Source organism: Prionailurus viverrinus, chromosome F2 (genome assembly GCF_022837055.1).
Source record: "Prionailurus viverrinus isolate Anna chromosome F2, UM_Priviv_1.0, whole genome shotgun sequence".
In the NCBI taxonomy this organism is placed as follows: domain Eukaryota; kingdom Metazoa; phylum Chordata; class Mammalia; order Carnivora; family Felidae; genus Prionailurus; species Prionailurus viverrinus.
In genome coordinates this window covers 49,928,072-49,947,764 of record NC_062578.1, presented here as the reverse complement: position 1 = coordinate 49,947,764, position 19,693 = coordinate 49,928,072, and the positions used below count along the sequence as shown (strand labels likewise).

General features: G+C 35.3%; 1 protein-coding gene across 2 annotated transcripts in view; it reads right to left on the bottom strand.

The window, feature by feature from the left end:
• The window catches only part of RIMS2 (regulating synaptic membrane exocytosis 2), a 322,108-nt gene that overhangs the window by 111,570 nt on the left and 190,845 nt on the right, over window positions 1–19,693 (bottom strand). Inside the window, exons 1-2 of one of the 2 annotated variants that reach the window (XM_047842736.1) lie at window positions 17,928–18,093; window positions 16,794–17,045 (exon numbers count right to left, since the gene is read on the bottom strand). In XM_047842736.1, the coding sequence (XP_047698692.1) occupies window positions 16,794–17,045; window positions 17,928–17,971 (296 nt within the window). In that variant the 5' untranslated portion in view covers window positions 17,972–18,093. Of the gene's footprint in view, window positions 1–16,793; window positions 17,046–17,927; window positions 18,101–19,693 lie in introns of those variants that run through there. The other variant, XM_047842737.1, reaches the window with a different exon arrangement.

Sequence of the window (19,693 nt, the reverse complement as noted above, 5' to 3'; positions counted from 1 at the left end):
TTTACACACACACACGGTACATATGTGTGTGTGTGCGCGCACACACAACACACACACACACACACACACACACACACACACCCTGTGGGTCAAATATAACTTGGTTCAATTCTGAGGTAATAGTCCCTGATACAACTCTCCCTTCCAATTCAGTTTTTGTGTTCTTGAACTTCTGAAATATACTACAAATACAAACGAGTGTATAAGACAGATGTTCAATTAAAGGACAATTACAAAGCAAACACCTTTATAATCACTCTCAGGTTAAGACAGTGAACATTGTTTTTTAAAGTTATAGGCAGGTGGTTGGCTCAATTTGAAAAAGTCTAATAGTTACAAGTGTCCAAAAATATAATGGATTACCTCATAAGGTAAAAAAGTCTGAATTCTTCATGCAGATTGAACAATCAACTATCAGTGATATTGTATAGGGTAACTGATCATCACATCTAGATATACTGAAACCCATGATTTTCATGTCAAGGTCAGAGAATTGATGTTTTTAAAAAACTCCCCTGGCAATTTGCTTATGAGCTTGGTTTGGGAACCACTGATACAGTAGCCTTACTTTAGTTCAGAGAAAGAGAGAACTGAAGTCCCTTCCAGTAATGGTCTACGGCTTTCTGCATGTAATAGTAGAACTATAAAAGAGAAGTACTACAATTACTAGGTATTACTCAAAGGATACAAAAATGCTGCTTTGAAGGGATACATGAACCTCAATGTTTATAGCAGCACTATCAACAATGGCCAAAATATGGAAAGAGCCCAAATGTCCATCAACTAATGAATGGATAAAGAAGAAATAGTTCACATATATAATGGAATATTACTCAGCCATAAATAAGAATGAAATCTTGTCATTTGCAATAATGTGGATGGAGCTAGAGAGTGTTATACTAAGTGAAATAAGTTAGAGAAAAACAAATAACCATATGATTTCAATCATATGTGGAACTTAAGAAACAAAACAGATGAACATAGGGGGGAAAAAAGAGAGAGGCAAACCATAAAGCAGACTCTTAACCAAAGAGAACAAAATGAGGGTTGCTGAAGGGGAGGTGGGTGTGGTGAAGGGCTAAATGGGTGATGAGGATTTAGGAGGGCAATTGTGATGGGTGTTGTACGGAAGTGATGAATCATTAAATCCTACACATGAAACTAATATTACACTGTATGATAACTAACTGGAATTTCAATAAAAACTTGGGAGAAAAAAAGAGAGAAGCACTACATTAAAATTTTAAGAATGAGTCACTAATAAGAAAAATGATAAGCAAGAAGAGGTAATATGGTGATTAAATATTTCATAGCACTTCAAGGATTAGTGGGAAAAGGCATTCAATTTAATCTAATTATTTGGTATTTAAATTTTTTTAAATGTTTATTTATTTTTGAGACAGAGAAAGACAGAACATGAATGGGGGAGGGTCAGAGGGAGGCAGACACAGAATCTGAAGCAGGCTCTAGGCTCTGAGCTGTCAGCACAGAGCCCAACATGGGGCTCGAACTCAGGGACTGTGAGATCATAACCTGAGCCAAAGTCGGATGCTTAACCGACTGAGCCACCCAGGCGTCCCAACTAATTATTTGGTATTTAAAAGTCTTTATACTTTAGAATTATCTTTCCCATTCATTATCTAAGTTCAATGGATTTAATGAAAAGCCACATTTTAAAAAATTACTGAAATAGGTAGGTAGGCATTGATCCATCTATTTATTCTTCAACAAATATTTGTTGAAGACCTGCACTAAACTAGGCAGTGTTGTAGGCAGTGCTAACACAGATGAAAACTCTGCTCCCATGAAGCTAAGATTTTAGTATCCCCTAAATATGATTGCGCTCTGTGAGAAGTATGCCTAAATCACAGATTCTTCTTATTTTGTACAGGTCAAACCTAAATTCTACATTTATTTCATTAGAGCAGCATAAGAATCCTAAACCGGGAGAATCCTCATCTCAAAATGTAACTAATCAGATCTGCTCTATCAGTCTCTCAAGTATACTATCAATACCTCATGATATGCACATGCACACATGTACGCACAGATATATATAACATACATATGATGTATGGATATACCACATTGCACATTAATATGTAAATACATATTTGTATGTGTTACATGTAAAATTTGTTTTTAACCAGTATTCTGTAAATATATGGAATAACAGTGTTATTTATTAAAAGAATGATAACAATAAAGTGGTGAAGACTTTGAAAGTATAATTGGACAATGAAGTAGTTACATATTGAATTTAAAGTGAGTCTATAAATATCTCCCTTATAATAGTCACTTGTTATATTGACAGACCTTGATGAATATATATCCTTAAACATAAGAGAATTTTCTTGTGTCTCCTATATAATATGTGTAATTAATTCTTTTAACGAAGAGGGTGTATTCTAACAATTAGTAGAAATAGTAAAGTTTAATGGTATGTTAGAATATTAGCCGTGGGAGTCACAGACTACACTAAATAACAATGTAAGGCCAACTCTAAGTCTAGAAAATTAGAAATAAGCAAGCCTTCAGTTCAGAGCAAGATGGAATGCTTCACAAAGAATGACATTGGGAAAGTGAGAGTTCCACTAATCATGTGCTAGTGTGTGGCACACACACACACATACATGTACATACATATGTATATACATGTAGACATGACATCAATGGAGCTCCACAGCTGTATGTACTAGCCTTTGATGTCAGCAACTAACAGTCCAAGCAGATAGAAAAGGAAAGAAAGGTAGAAATGGGCCATCTATCGACTCCATCTTGATAGTAAGACTGAAATGCTTTGTTTGAAGTGATTTCCTGAACAAGAGACAGGGTGCATTAAATTTTAAAATGTACATGAAAAGCCAGCAAAAATTATAAATGCTCATGACATTTGTTGAATACTTTAAGCTATTTTTATGCATCCCCTCTATTAGTGTCATTACTTAAGAGATAAGTCTTAGATTCCTTGGACAACACTTTTCCTCTTTGTCAGATTTGTGTGTTCCTAGTTGATTTTACAATTCTTTTCCTAGTCCCACCTGTCTGCATCTTTAGGGACAAAATCAATCCCTATTAGTAAGTTTTCTCAGTTCCAAGGATCTCTTCTGGGAAATTCCATATTTTGTACCTTAATTCTATGCTTAAGCTCAGCAAGAATACAAATATTTATTTCACTGAGAGAATACAAGCCAAAGTTAGGAATGAAAAATGAATGCATGCCATTGAATTTAAAGCATATTTCCCAGAATAAAATTTGAAAGTATTACATTAAAATAATCCATCATAAGGTTTAGGAAATGCTGGCTTAAACAGAACTTTATTACAGAACTTCTCAGAAGCTGATACAGACTATGAATCTTGAAGAGAAGGATAGTATGTATACGGGTTTACCAACTTTGTTGACCTTAAAACCATTTATTTTTTAAGCATTAGCTCATGGGGTTAATTTTCTGGAAATATACTTGGAAAGCAATGATTGAAAAGATTCAATTTTATGTTTCTAGGTATTCACACTTCATAATCTTGCCTTGCTAACTGATTTTAAGTACAGACCCTTTCAGATTTACATGGCAGGAAGATTTAAAAAATAACTATTAGGAGAACCTAGGAGTCCCAAGTGCAAAATAATATGAATGTTTTAATTACTGTAGTTTTTAGATTTCAAAAGCCTTATGTTTGGTTTGCATTAGAGCTAAGAACAACTGTGTTTTTTTTAATGTTTATTTATTTATTTTGAGAGAGAGAAAGTGCATGTGAGTGGGGAGATTGGCAGAGACAAAGGAAGAAAATCCCAAGCAGGCTCCATGCTGTTAGTGCGGAGCCCAACACAGGGCTCGATCTCACAAACCATGAGATCATGACCTGAGCGGAAATCAAGAGTCGGATGCTTAACAAATTGAGCCACCCAGGCACATTGAGAACAACTGCTTAACAAAGTTTCTCAAATATGTTCTTAGGCTATTAATTCAGAAAGACTTTTTAAATGGTTAGAGGCTTATAAGAAATAATGGATTTTTTTTTTTCTGTAGACGTTTTCCTATCTGTACAATGCTGAAAGTCACCTGTCTCTTCTTGCTTCAGTTTATTTGTTTGAAAGGCCTTCCATGGTGAAGTAGGAGGAACATTAAACTTTGATGTCAAAAGATATAATTTCTGTCACTACTGTGACATTTAAATTATTTTAATATTGGGCAGTTTAGATAACCTTTTGTAACTTCCATTTTCCATATTTCAAAGTTGGTAGGGAGCTTTAAATGAAATAATTAAGTGGGTTATTAAAATGATGTGCTAAGAGGGGAAGTATTATCAAATCACATATTAAAGGTATTTTTCATACCTTTACTTATTATAATCATTTATTTACTTCTCGATCTCCCCTCTAGACTTTAAGCTCTTTGAGGAAAAGAACTAGGTCTTGTCAACCAGTATTTCCCCCATTTTAGGAGAGGATCTGGCATACGAAGATGCTCCATTATACTTGAATAATGGCAATTTAAGGAATAAAACCACTTAAACTCCAGTACCGTTAAAGGTCAACCATAGCAAACTATGAAACAAACCTTAAAAACATTTTCAGGAATCTCTACCATATTACTTTGTGAAATTATCTTGTGATGAAATCTTTTTGGTATTTTGGAAATTATTTTCTCTTGTACAAAATAGAAGATGGATATACCTTATCCTGAATTATCTGTCAAAGTGTTATAGGAAAGTTTCTATGAAATGTGCAGTTCAAAAAAGCCAAAAATAATTTTTACATTTATTTTTCCTCTCCTTTCTTTTTCTTTCTTTCGTAATCTCTACCATTTATCAAATGCTTATCATGTGCCAGGAATGCAAGGAATTCGGTTAAAAGCTGTAAGGATACACTGTCATTGAACTTTCATGACAGCCCTGTGAGAAAGTTACTATTATTATCTCCAATATAATAGTGAAAAGTGTGGTTTTTATTTGCCTGCATTTATATTGTTAGGAATTGACAGAACCAGGATTCAATCCAGTTCCGTCTGAATCCAGAGCTAAGTTTTAACATTATGCTATATATTATCTTTCATGTATATTTTCTGAGAATTTGTGTGTAATTTATTATAATACTAAAAATAAACTTTGGATGATGATAAATGATGATTATGCTTACTAGGATTCACTGTATCATGGCATCACGTTCTTATTCACAAACTCTGCAAAGCAAGCCAGCTACATCCCCCGTGTGTCAAACTGACAACTATATCTCTGCATAGGGCAGGTGCACCGTGCAAAGCAGTAATTCATACTCCATGATAAACAGAAATAGTAAAGTAAGTTGGTGAATTCACAGATTTTTTTTTGAAAATGCTCAGTACTCTCCAGACAACTTCAATATTAAGTCTTATATATCTTTTCAAAATTGTCCTGTCTATTTAAAATATCTTGATAGGAAGACTCAGACGACTAATTTACAAGTTTCCTTATTTTGTCATCCTAATGATAATCACTATTTGATACGTAAAAATCCTATATGAAGTCTGACAAGGGTGGGAGAAAAACATATAAGAAAACATAACAAAAGGGTTCCCTAAGGTAGTATTTAAAGATCAGACAAACTAACATCCATCTAATGTTAGTTTGAAATGAATTCTAAAATCCTCTTGAAAGCTGCAAAGATGAGAGAAATAACTATTCATCATATCCAAATCATCAAACCAACCCACCACCAACTATATCTGTCCGAAATGGAATATAATATCTCATAAAACAAATTCCTAGGAACTAAATTCCACTGAATTGAGGTTTATTTCCACTGGGGAACAAATGACCTCCTGGACTATTTAAAAACTTTTGTCAAAGAAGACTAAGATTAGCATGTTGAGTATTGCACTAGGTCAGAAGCACCATGTTGGAAGCCCTTCATACCACTAAATTTTCACTGCTTTATTACAATCTTACTTCTTCATATATTCCTACACTAACTTTTATTGTGTGTCTACTTTGTGTGGGTTATTGTAGATACTGGGAGGTAAGACAATAAAAAGATAAAAATGATGGATAACCTACCTCAAAAGGCTAACTAACCAATGGTCAATTATAGTAGATTAAATGGACACAAAATTAACTACATTCAGAAGAGGAAAATGAATACCACAAGAGAAACTGTTCTTGTAAAAAAAAATAGATAAATTGTGAAGGAAGAGAAGAGACGGTGTTTCTTAGATGAATTTATATTTGAGTTGGGTATTGAAGGATGGGTAGGTACTCTACTCATAAACAGAAAAGAAGAAGCCATAACTCAGGCACAAGAATCAACATGAGCGTATATACACAGAAGTATAAATGCAAGAGCCTGTAAGGAGAAAGATCTATAAGTGTGAAAGGCTGAAGTCAAAATAAGGCTAAAGTATAAAGACTGAAAGCTGTAATCATCAAGACAGTGTGGTATTGGCACAAAAACAGACCCATAGACCAATGGAATAGAAGAGAGACCCCAGAATCAGACCCACAAATGGATGGCCAACTAATCTTTGACAAGGCAGGAAAGAGTATCCAATGGAAAAAAGACAGTCTCTTTAACAAATGGCTCTGGGAGAACTGGACAGCAACATGAAGAAGAATGAAACTAGAGCACTTTCTTACATCATTCACAAAAATAAACTCAAATGGATGAAGGACCGGAATGTGAGACAGGAAACCATCAAAACCCTAGAGGAGAAAGCAGGAAAAAACCTCTCTGACCTCAGCCGCAGCAATTTCTTACTTGACACATCTCCAAAGGCAAGGGAATTAAAAGCAAAAATGAACTATTGGTACCTCATGAAGATGAAAAGCTTCTGCACTGCAAAGGAGACAATCAACAAAACTAAAAGGCAACCAACGGAATGGGAAAAGATATTTGCAAATGACATATCAGACAAAGGGCTAGTATCCAAAATCTATAAAGAACTCACCAAACTCCACACCCAAAAAACAAATAATCCAGTGAAAAAATGGGCAGAAGACATGAATAGACACTTTTCCAAAGAAGACATCCAGATGGCCAACAGCCACATGAAAAGATGCTCCTCATCGCTCCTCATCAGGGAAATACAAAACAAAACCACACTCAGATACCACCTCACGCTGGTCAGAGTGGCTAAAATGAACAAATCAGGAGACTATAGATGCTGGCAAGGATGTGGAGAAATGGGAACCCTCTTGCACTGTTGGTGCGAATACAAACTGGTGCAGCTGCTCTGGAAAACAGCATGGAGGTTCCTCAAAAAATTAAAAATAGATCTTCCCTGTGACCCAGCAATAGCACTGCTAGGAATTTACCCAAGGAATATGAGTGTTGATGCTTAGGGGCACTTGTACCCCAATGTTTGTAGCAGCATTTCCAACAATAGCCAAATTATGGAAAGAGCCTAAATGTCCACCACTTGACGAATGGATAAAGAAGACGTGGTTTATATATACAATGGAATACTACTTGGCAATGAGAAAGAATGAAATATGGCCATTTGTAGCAATGCGGATGGAACTGGAGGGTATTATGCTAAGTGAAATGAGTCAGGCAGAGAAGGACAGATACCATATGTTTTCACTCATATGTGGATCCTGAGAAACTGAACAGAAGACCATTGGGTAGGGGAAGGGGGAAAAAAGAGTTACAGAAAGGGAGGGAGGCAAACCACAAGAGACCCTTAAATACTGAGAACAAACTGAGGGTTGATGGGGGGTTGGAGGGAGGGGAAAGTGGGTGATGGGCATTGAGGAGGGCACCTGTTGGGATGAGCACTGGGTGTTGTATGGAAACCAATCTGACAACAAGTTATATTTAATATAAAAAAATTAAACTTTTACATGTTAAATTTGTTCATCCTGAGGGATACCTAGAGTTCTATTCGGAGTCACTAGCTTTGAATATCGCATTTAATGCAGAATAACAGCTGTAGGGGCACCTGGGTGTCTGAGTCAGTTAAGCATCTGACTCTTGATTTTGGCTTTGGTCACGATCTCACAGTCAGTCATGAGATCGAGCCCTGGATTGGACTATGTGCTGAGTGTGGAGCCTGCTTGGGATTCTCTCTCCCTCTCTCTCTCTGCCTCTTCCCCACTCATGCTTTCTCTCTCTCAAAATAAATAAATAAACTTAAAAAGAAAAGAATAACAGCTGTAGATTAATTGTCCTTACGGGCTTGTAAAAACAAATATTAAATATGATAGGAACTAATGTGGCAGTTTTTTCTGCTATTATTTTGTATGCAGAGAGTCATTCCCATTTAATTATTTCTCTACTTTCACACTAAATTTATTTTACTCTCTAACATGCAGCACATGGGGAAAATGTTTGAAATAAATGTTTAAAAAGAGCATAAAAATTCATTTTATCCATTATAGCAGACGAGTCTATAGAAACATTATTTACCTATAATCAATGGTGGAAATGCCAGAAAACAAAAGTTCCATATATAAATGAAGGCTAATAGACATTTTAAATGTATATAACCTTAAATTGCTATTCTAACCAATGTGAAATATGTAAAAATGAATCTGTGTGGGTCTCTCTGAATAAAATTTTCTGGTGACAACAGGATAAAATAAACCAGTTACCACAGAAATACAAACTAACAAAATTTCTAATAATGATTACATTACAAAGTTAATTAAATTTTATAAGTCTCTTAAAATTTATGTAGGATGTGGGAGTAAAGGTTAATCAACGCTGAGCTCTGATATCATATCGAAGAACAGAGATGCGGTACTGAAGGATAAATACTATGTGTTAGCTGAAAGGAATACCCTGAAAATGTGGTGGCTCCAATAGCAGAGCAAAAGCCCGGTGGCTCCACGACAAAGCTATACTCTTATTACTCATTCTAAACCCTTTTACTCTCATCACCAAAACAATCTATATCTTGTCTTAACTAAAACCTGGTACTGCCTTGGACATACTGCCTCCCCTGAAGTCCTCTCTAATGACAATTACTTATCCTTTTTCATAGTTTGTAATATTTCTTTTTTTTTTTTTATTTTTTTCAATGTTTATTTATTTTTGAGACAGAGAGAGACAGAACATGAACGGGGGAGGGTCAGAGACAGAGGGAGACACAGAATCTGAAACAGGCTCCAGGCTCTGAGCTGTCAGCACAGAGCCCGACGCGGGGCTTGAACTCACGAACCGCGAGATCATGACCTGAGCCAAAGTCGGACGCTTAACCGACTGAGCCACCCAGGCGCCCCATAGGTTGTAATATTTCTAACTACTGGTTACTTTTTTGGGAACGTTTCTCTTCTACTTTGACTTAAAAGCTTAACTTATCTTTTTGCAGCTTATGACTTCTGGCTATGCCAACATGCACTTCTCCTTTTCTGCCCCTTTCTTTATATCATCTAGTGACCTCATGGCTATTGACTCATTCACTCAAGTCTTTAGGAGCTAGCTAGGTCTTCTTTTCAATTCTCAATTTTACCATAATTCTATCAGACTTAGATATTCATTAAGAAAGTCTAGCCAACTGCTTCATAATTCCAAAACTTATATATCTCTATTTATCTTCACCTTTTACTCTTTTCATCACTCTGTTCTACTTGCTCCAATGGCTATGTCTTAGAATTTGCCAACTAATGAAATAGCTTCACCACACAATCTTGAGTTTCAGTGTCATACTCTAAACCTCTCACCCATCCGGTTCCCTAAATTTGCTTTTGTACTAAATGGTATAGTTTTCCAACTTTTTAATTTCTCTACACTCTCCTAGTCTATCAGTTCCTGTCTTGACTTTTCTTCCTTCTTGTCTAGCATTGACATTTACATAAATAACCTTAATTTCTTTCCATTGCTGTTTTTCCAACAGCCCTGTCCATCAAAATTCCCATTCTCCACAAATGCTACAATCTGACTTCTGTACCTACAATTGGATCAGCTCAGTTCTGCTAGAAAAGAACACGCTACTCTCCTTGCTGGTGTCTCTTGGACTTGTCCCTCAGTTGGATCTATGGAACTATTCATCAACCCTTTAATTTGTCCTCCGTCTGCTACTTTTCCTATTTTCTTCAGCAATTCTTTCAAATCTTCAAGTCCAATCTCCAATTCAGCCTCCAAACTTTTCAAACTTTTATATTCTGCCTCTTATGTGTTTGAGAAAATTATGACCATCAGGTAGTGATGACCACTTCCCACTCCCAATCTAAACACTTACCTATTTTCCTATCTGTCTTTTTTCTGGTTTGAGCCAATCCATCTATGCTTCTGACCCAAACCCCTCCTGCATCTTCAGGGTCCCACTCTAGTATCTGTGCATTTTCAGTACTTTATCTTCAAACGCTCCTTCCCTTCAGACCATATATGTGATCAAATCTCAAATATCTCACTGTCAGGGATCTACTATGGAGACCGTGAAGTCATAAACACACCCAAGATTTACCACAAATGGAAAATAATACGATGGACAATCAGTTAACTCAAGAGAATAGTTCATTTACTGATTAACAGAGTCTTTGATATATATAGAGTTCACAGTTTCAGGCCAACACGTCTATTTACATGCAAAGGAGAAATTTGGGGCTATAAAAAAAGAGAACAGAAAATCATTACCTTTTCCTGAGAATAACGTCTGTGTTTTATTCATCTTAAGAACCCTCGTGATGTGGGGGCGCTTGGATGGCTCAGTCGGTTGAGTGTCTGACTTTGGCTCAGGCCATGATCTCACTGCAGGAGAGTTTGAGCCCCCCGTTGGGCTCTGTGCTGACAGCTCATAGCCTGGAGCCTGCTTCAGATTCTGTCTCCCTCTCTCTCTGCCCCTCCTCTACTGTGTTCTTTCTCTCTCTCTCTCTCAAAAATAAATAAACTTAAAAAAATAAAAGAACCGTGGTGATGTGAAAAATGTATGCAAGAATTTTTTTTAAACAGAGATAAACATTTTAGGAAAGGTAGCTCTGAAGGAGAAATGGAATAGAAGAAAATATGATGGACAAACTAAACTCTAAACAAAGTATCATCTGCATTTATCACTACTACACTCATTTATTGAAGAAGCCACATACAGATTCATTTTTTTTGCAGATAATTTTGAGCATTTTTAAATGTTTGTGGGGTTTTTTTGTATTTTTTGAGTTTTTCTTTTTCTTTTTTTTTAAGTAGGTTTCACCTCCAGCGTGGAGCTCAACATGGGGCTTGTGCTCACGACTAATCTTCATAAGAGGTAACAGATTAATTTATGGAAGCAGAAATAGGATTAGGAAGAAATTGACATACTTCAGAAACGAGTTAGCATCAGAATCAATAAGATTTGGTGACTGGAGGCCAGGAATTGTGTTCAATGGAGAAAGACTAGTAAAGAGTGATGTGCAGGTTGCTACTTGGGCAAATGTGAGAACATGGGTACCGAGAACTGGGAAAGAGAGTACAAATGGAAAAGCAGGTCATTCACTTTGGTCGCTTGTTTGGTGAGGGGTGTGATGAATTTAATTTCACATGTTGAGCTTGGTATGTCTCCTGGACAGACAAGAAGATGGACAGGAGAGGACTGGATGGATCTGGCAGTTGAGTAAGAAAGAGATCTTGGCTGGAGGTACAGATTTGGAAGTCATTAACATATAGATGCTACTTGAAGCCATGGAATTGAAGTGCACTGACAAGAAAGACTGTGTAGAGTAAAAAAGGGGGGGGGGGACCCCCAGGATGACATCCTGGAAAATATCAACATAAAAGCATACAGAAAGCTCACAGAAAACACCAAGGTGACCAAAGAGATGAATGCAGAGTTAAAGGAGTGTACAATTACAGAAACTCAGAGAGAAAAGCATTTCAAGAAGAAGAGAATGGGAATGGGTCAAATTCTAAAAGTCTACACAATAAAATATGAAAACGGTTAAGATTTAGTACCATATATAACTTGAGGCAATTTCAACAAAAAGTTTCAGAACTCAAAATTATAGTAAAATAGAAGTAGAAAAGCAAAGCCTCAACAAGGAGCCAAAAGTGAGGTTGTCAATTATTATGTATAATATAATGTAGTTCAAGAAATTGAATGGAATTAGATTTTGGCTACGAACTTGAACTTCCTGATAGACTAGGTAAAGAGAACATACAATGGGCTGCACTGTTTTGTTTTCTGTAAAGCAGATATATCAATTGTTTAGGAGAAATATTCATAGAATTTTAAAAGAAAGTTTTCCATGGACTATTTTTAAAATGGATGAGTGGCCCTGGAGAAAATATCCTCAAAAATGAATTTACAGCTAATGCACAGTAATTCTACCTGGCAGTATCATTTAAGAACTCCCTACGAGCCACTTCTATTTAACATTGTAGTGATGGTCTTAGCCAGGTCAAATAATCGAGAAAAAGAAATAAAAGACATTTAGATTGGAAAGTAAGAAGTAAAACTATCTTTATTCCCAGATGACATGATCTCTTATATAGAATATCCTAAGGAATTACCAAAAATATTTTAGAGCTAATAACTGAAATGCAGCAAGGCTGTAGGATATAAGATCAATATACAAAAATAAATTGAATTTCTATATATTAGCCATGAACAGTACTAGAAGGAAATTAATAAACAATTCCATTTGCAGTAGCACCAAAAAATGCTTAGAATAAATTTAACAAAAAAGTGCAAGATGTGTACACTGAAAACTATAAAACATCATTGAAAGAAAGTTAAGAAAACATAAATAAATGGAACATCTCATGCTGATAGATTGGAAGATAATATTTTAAAATGGCAATAGACCCCAAATTAATCCAATTAAACAAATCCTAGTCAATATCTCAGCTGCTTCTCCCCCCCCCCCCCAACTGACAAGCTGATCTTAAAATTCATTAGGACATAAAAGCAACCAAAAAGAAAGGATAGATAGCATCATAACCACCTGGGGTATTTGTTTTAAAAATGCAAATTCCTGGGCCCCACCCCAACGTACAGAATGAAAATTCTAAGAGTGGTATTTACATATTTTAAAGTTTCCTTTTCATGCACAATCAATAAACAGAGAAGTTACTGGAGCTTTTAAGATTTCAGTAGTATTAACTAGAAGATAGATAGCTTTAATGAGAAAGAAACAAAACAAAACACAGGACATCAGTAATACATAAGCAGAATGGCACAGTCCATCAGTACGCCATATGGGATGAGTTGGCACTCAAACATACTTCTAGAAAAATGAAAAAGTCAGCTTGATCAATGGAGTACTAAATACTGATCACGTAAATGTTGGAAACATCTGCCAAATGATGGAAACTTATGTTGAGCTGTTTGTTCTACTAGCGGTTGGTTAGTCACAGAACCAATGATCTCTTGAGCTCAAGATAATAAAGGCAAATCATCAATCTAATAGAAGATGCTTACTTTCCTGGTGGCTGTGCACTATGTTCACGTAAACTATGGCAAGGCGTGTCAATCATCCATTCCTCTAACTGACAAGCAAAAAAGCCCAGACCAAGTAGGTATGTTAATGTGACAGAGTCAGGATGAGGGTTCAAGTATTTTATCCTGCTTGCCATTCTAAAAGTTATAAGAACTTTTAGTTAGACAATTTAGATGGCTAAAGTCACTTAAAATCAGCTCTTCATGAATATTTGAATAGATGCCAACCTTTTTCCTTTAAAAAATGACCCTACCCCAAAAACATTCTCTTTAAAAAGAGAAATTATAATTCTCCAGCCTTCACAGACACGCCTGAGAAAACTAAAAATTTATAGGGAACAACTTTCTTGAATTTTTTCTTTTGGCTTGTATCCTTAGAACAAAACCTGGAGGAATAGATGAGTCTCATTTGATTGTAAAGTTACCAATATTGTTGGTTTTGATAATACCATACTTTTCAGTATTTGTTTTTTCTGTCTTCCATTGTAGATTCACTAAAGATATCCTCCTTTCTGTGCCAAATTCCTTCTTCAAATATGCTTGTGAATTTGTTTAGGTATACTGATGACATTTTTTTTTTTTTGGATATGAGCTATCCTTAAATGTCCACTCACACAAAGCTAAGAAAATGATTCACTCTCAGGCTTAGATATTTAGAAATGCTTAATTTCATTTCTACCCCAGTTTTTAGTATAGTGCTTGAGATGTTTTCTGAATAAGTTTTGGTTGAATAAATGATTTCCCCTTACCTCTGAAAACTTCTTTTTTTTCCTGAGCCAGCGTACCACATATATATGGTATATAACCAGCAAATGTATAGAGATATAAAATTTAGAACATACTCACATGGATATAGAGTGAGAAAAAATATTTTCAGTGGTTAACATAACTTTGTATTTTCTAGAGTTTACCAAAAAATCATTAATGATATAGGGGCTTAATCAGGCTTACATACATATATGAGTATAAATATCTAAATATGAATATATTTATTAACCATCTTTGAAAAATTTTATATTTAAATATTTAATGAACCTTTTTGAATTTACTTTTTGCTATTCATTTCCTACTTGTATATTCAGAAAAGACATCCTCTAATGTGACTACTAGACCACAAACAACATAATTCTGTATCATGCAATGATATCTAATTACTGTAATGAAAAGAGCAACTATAATGGATTTGCTTCATTGCAGTCGCTGTGTTAATATTAAGTTCTAACAATGTTATAAATACTTAAACTCTGAAGTCATATGTTTTTCCTGTATAAAACTTGCATTACTGCTCAAAAGGCATAAAATGTCGGTGGTGTATTATGGAATAAGATAATTTCCAATAATGTTGTGTAAGCTCGTACGTTGTTTGTAAACAACCTAGGATTGTGTTCGTCAACTTCCAAAACAAAATGTTACTGGGAGTACTCAGGCATATTTCCTCTCAATAAACATTGTTCATTTTATTCTAAGAAATGGAAGCGAATTCAAGATCTTACGTTGTAATAATTAGTGACACCAAATGTTTCCTACAAGTAATTGCAGTTGACATTTTGTGCCACCTTATAGAATATATGTTCCCTAGAGACAGTAGCCTGGCTCCCTTTATAGTTTCAGAAGTCTTACATAGTCACTTAAGCTGAGTACGGTGCCTTGACGACTCAGATTGCTAGGAATATACCATCTTTCCCTTTCTCCTGCAAAATAATGTACTCTTTCCCTAAAGAAAATGATGGAGAAAGTAATATTAAAAATTGAGAATTTAAAGTTAAAATCTTCTCCAAACCCCTGCCCACCAAGCCAGGCATGTTAGACTTTTGGGCTTGTGTGTTCTCCTCTACACGGTACGTAGAAAGAGAAACACAGTAGAGAGCTACATTTTGCTCTGCTTTTGGAGGAAAGGAAACTCTCTGTCTATATTTTCCAAGGAAACCTTGGGAAACTTTTCTCTGTGAACTAATGATGAAATTATCCTGTGCCAAACAAGTCTTTTTTTTTTTTAATGTTTATTTATTTTTGAGACAGAGAGAGACAGAGCATGAGCAGGGAAGGGGCAGAGAGAGAGAGGGAGACACAGAATGTGAAGCAGACTCCAGGCTCTGAGCTGTCAGCACAGAGCCCAACGCGGGGCTCAAACTCACAAACTGTGAGATCATGACCTGAGCCGAAGTCGGACGCTTAACCGACTGAGCCACCCAGGCGCCCCCAAACAAGTCTTTCTTAACAAACCAGTGTAATTATCAAAAATTAGATAAGTAATGAAGTAGATTTGAAATTACTAGTTTTGACTCAAATCACAACATGCCAAATTTAGGATCCCTCTTAGGTTTAATATCTGCTATACAGGAAATTTCATAGATCACAGATATAATTAAATATACCAATCTGAGACAAAAAGTGAAGTGTCATAGACCAAACCACTGAATTGTATACTGATGGGGTAAAAAACTGCCCCAATTATCTTTCTTATTAATCATGAGTATGTACAAAATGAGATTGCGTTTAAATATAATAATGCAAAGTTTGACTTATAACAGGGTGTGTTTATCAAGCCAACCATGTACTAACAAATAAAATTCTGGATGGACAGCTAGAAACCCAAACTCCTCTAAGATGGACCTGATTTGCAATTCTTGGTCTCTGAGAAATGTAATTACAGAAACCTCATCTCCTCAGGCAGAAAAAGGAGGTTTACTGTGTATTTGTGCTGACTTTCAGTACGGCACTGTGAAGATAGCTTCAGACTCACTTGGTGCCTGTGTTATGAAAATGAAAACATGGTTGTTTTTATACCTTGCTGCTTATGTTTCCTCCTTTCTTTCCTGTCCAAAGTTCTTTCTCTGGCAGTTTCTCTAGCTGCCTGAATTTTTAGAGGGACTTAACCCAACGTGTTTGCTTTCTAATAAACCCTGGGCATCTATCCTTTCTTTTCAGAGTATCAAAGAGCACTGCTCCTGATTCGCAACCTTCCTCAGTGTTCAAAACGAGGCTAGAACCCACCAGAAAACTAAGAAGAAGCAAGGGAGCCAGAGACCAAATAAAGCTTACGTTCTACTAGCAAATTTGCCAATCGTTTTAAAAGTTTGTTTCCAGTGTATAATATTTTTTATGAAGTAGGCTAAGTTTTTTCAGGCCCTTCAGAATCTCATTTTAAAAATTTTGACTCTACAAATGGAGAAGATATGCAGCAATTAACGCTAAAGGAACTAAGGGAAATTTACATTTGATTCAGCTGGTCATAAAGAAAATTGAAGAAATCAGACCCTCAGAGTTAGTGGATATAAATTAAAGGCTGTTTCATTAGTCAATCTATTTGATAGTAATTTGCAATATATGAATTAGTTGTATTAGAAGCTAAATAGATAAAACACAAGAAAATAAACCAAATGTAAATGGCAAAATAGTCTTTAGAGCTAGGACAAAGGGCTACATTACTAATGGGAAGTGTCTACAAAAATAAGCAAATTTTACCTGTCATCATCTTGTGAAAATCGTCTTTGCAAATCCTCTTTATTCCACTGTTCTTTTTCTTTCCCTTGCTCAGGTATATCTTGTGCTTTTTCCTCGTCTCCTGATTCTCTGTTTTTCTCCTTATTACTTGTGTTTGTGATCTCTGTCCCTTTCTCATTCTCATTAAGTCTTTCTTGCTTTACCTCTTCCTCCTCATGAACTATCTCTTCGTGTTTATCCCCTTCTTGCCCTCCCTCTTCTACTCCCTTTGGCCTTTTGAAAGCAACACAAATCGAAGGCATGCAAATAAACACAAACAAGAAAGAAAAAGTCAAGAAAAAAATGCATATGAAATTAAACAGAAATGTAATGAAAACTACTAAAAACATAAATAAAAATTACATCTTTTAAACATTGAATACTTTTCTTTCCAGTGTATACCAGAAGCAAGCACTGTGTAAGCAACACTTAGTCATAATTGTTTTTATAGCATATTTTCCTGTCACAAAGTTGCATGGAAAAAGGTGGTGGTCTCCATTATAGATTTTTTTTCTGATGTAATGGGAGTAAAGAAATAAATTAGCTTAGGTGCCCATCAAATGTATAGGTCAGGTGATAACTGAGAATTATAGTAACATATGCTACATTTACAAATTTTCTTGAGAGGCTGAGGAATTTCCCAAGCCCTCATAATGGTGTCAGGAGAATGGGAGACCATCCTACTAAAAAAGTAATACTCTTATGTATTCTGAATCATGGAAGTATATTCAGCTAGGTAAAAAGCCCTCCAAAATATCATTTTTCATATTCCTCGGAACATTAAAAAATTCAAGTCTTCACTTACCCATCACTTTCATTTCAGTAAAGACAGAATAGTAACAGAATTACTTTCTGAATAGCAAACATGAAAAAAAGAACTAATGATATCATATCAAGTAGCCCAGGAAGAAAAATGTTATATGTTCTATAAAACTTCTCTGTGCCAGCAGTCTGAATATAGACCAAAATACAATACAAAGCGGTATGTTCAGAAGTTCTTCCTGTCTTCATGACACATAGTAACCTTTCGAAGGAAATGATTTTATGCTTACCCAAAGAAAATCAAAGACCTAAAATACGTTGAAAAGAATTTCCTGCCAAAATCCCCTTACTCACCTGATTTTCTTGTTTCCTCTTGGCCGTTCTGATTGGACGGACATGTAGCTTGTGCTACTGAAACGAGAAGCACTACTAGTCCTGGAAACCGCGGATATATCACTTACATCACTGTCCGAAGATTTAGTGGAAATATTATCTGCCCCTCTATGAGGATCCCATCCTGATCGGTACTGTTAACACAGATTGACAAACACGCAGAGGTTGTCAGTATTACTGCACAAAGCAATTATTAGCTTCTCCTACTTCAGCACTTTAATTGTCCACAGAGGATACTGCAAAACCCCACTCAGTGGCATAGAAAACAAAAGTGAATGGCAATTATCCTAAAAGAAAAATTCAATTTATATGAAACCCTTGTTTTTAGCAAAGGCAATTAGAGCATTTTCACCCCCCCCCCCCCCAATGAAGGCCACTAAAACAGTTTCACAATAGCAATGGCCCCGGGGAAGAACATTTAGGTGAAATCTGGGAAATAAACATAACATAAGGAAGCAGAATTGTTTTATTCTGTACAAAATTTGAAAAAAAAAGTGTGATAAGGTTGCCATTGTAACTTATAAAGACCAATTTTAGTAGCCACCAATGTTCTCTGAAATCCATTATGCTTCACTGAAAACCTAGAGATAATGTAAAATCTAATTATTAAAACACTAACTTTTGAACGGAAAGCCAAGAAAAAAGAGAGTTGAATTTTTGGGTGGTTGCTGGAATTTTGATGAATCCTAGAAATACTAGAAAAGTCATTATTATTTACAATAGTTCAAACTTCCTGGAATTGAAATAACCGAATAGTTATCTGACCCAGCCAGCATGCAGGGTGTTATGGGTGTTCAAATATTCTGGTAAGTTGAAAACCATCATAAATGCTTTATGTTAATGACATTTGGGGTGTAAAAAAGAATAGACTTTGGAGTCTGGAAAACCTGGAGTGAGAAAAACTCTTACTAGCTAGGTAAACTTGAGCAAATTATTTAATCTTTAAAAGTCTGTTTATAAAATAACAGGGATAATATCTTCCTTTTGGGGTTTTGAAAATTAGAAATAATGCATGTCTGCTATCTAATAATACACATAAATACAGTATTATAGCTGTATCATTACTAACTGATGGCTATTAATGGGTTAAGAGAATATCTGCTAATAGAGTTTTCTTTATTTATATGTACTTCAAACATAATGTTGAAACATCCTTATTTGGTCAGTTTTGCAATGGAGATTATTCTAAGCATAGATACTAGCAAATTTCACAAAGCCTTAGAAAGATGATTATCTTATATAAACAATTTACTGTGATTTGAAGAATCTTTACCTAATAAACCATCCTGTAAGAATAACAATTCACTGCAAATATTAGAGAGATATAAACATTCTGGCTAAGATAAATTGAATGGCAATAGGGTATAGTATAAACATTAAATCAGATTCAAATGATCTGGATTCTTTTCCCCCCAGTATCTCTCTGTGTCTAGTTATAGATTTTTGAGTTAATAACTGATCCTTTTCTTCAAATGTAAAATAAGGGAATTATTTTTAAGGCTCTATAAAATTTTAATAACCAAATCCTTAATCTAGAAATATACATTCAAATTAGGTGAGATAGTGGCCTTTCTTAGTCCCTTTTAACTTCCCACTTTGTTGGATAAACTCTCACGTATCAAAAAACATATACACTTAAGTTCTGCAAAACTTGCTGCCTTGTTTTCAGGAAGTATCTGTGTAAATAGAAACCTCATGTTGATTTTAAAGGTAATTACTTATTTACA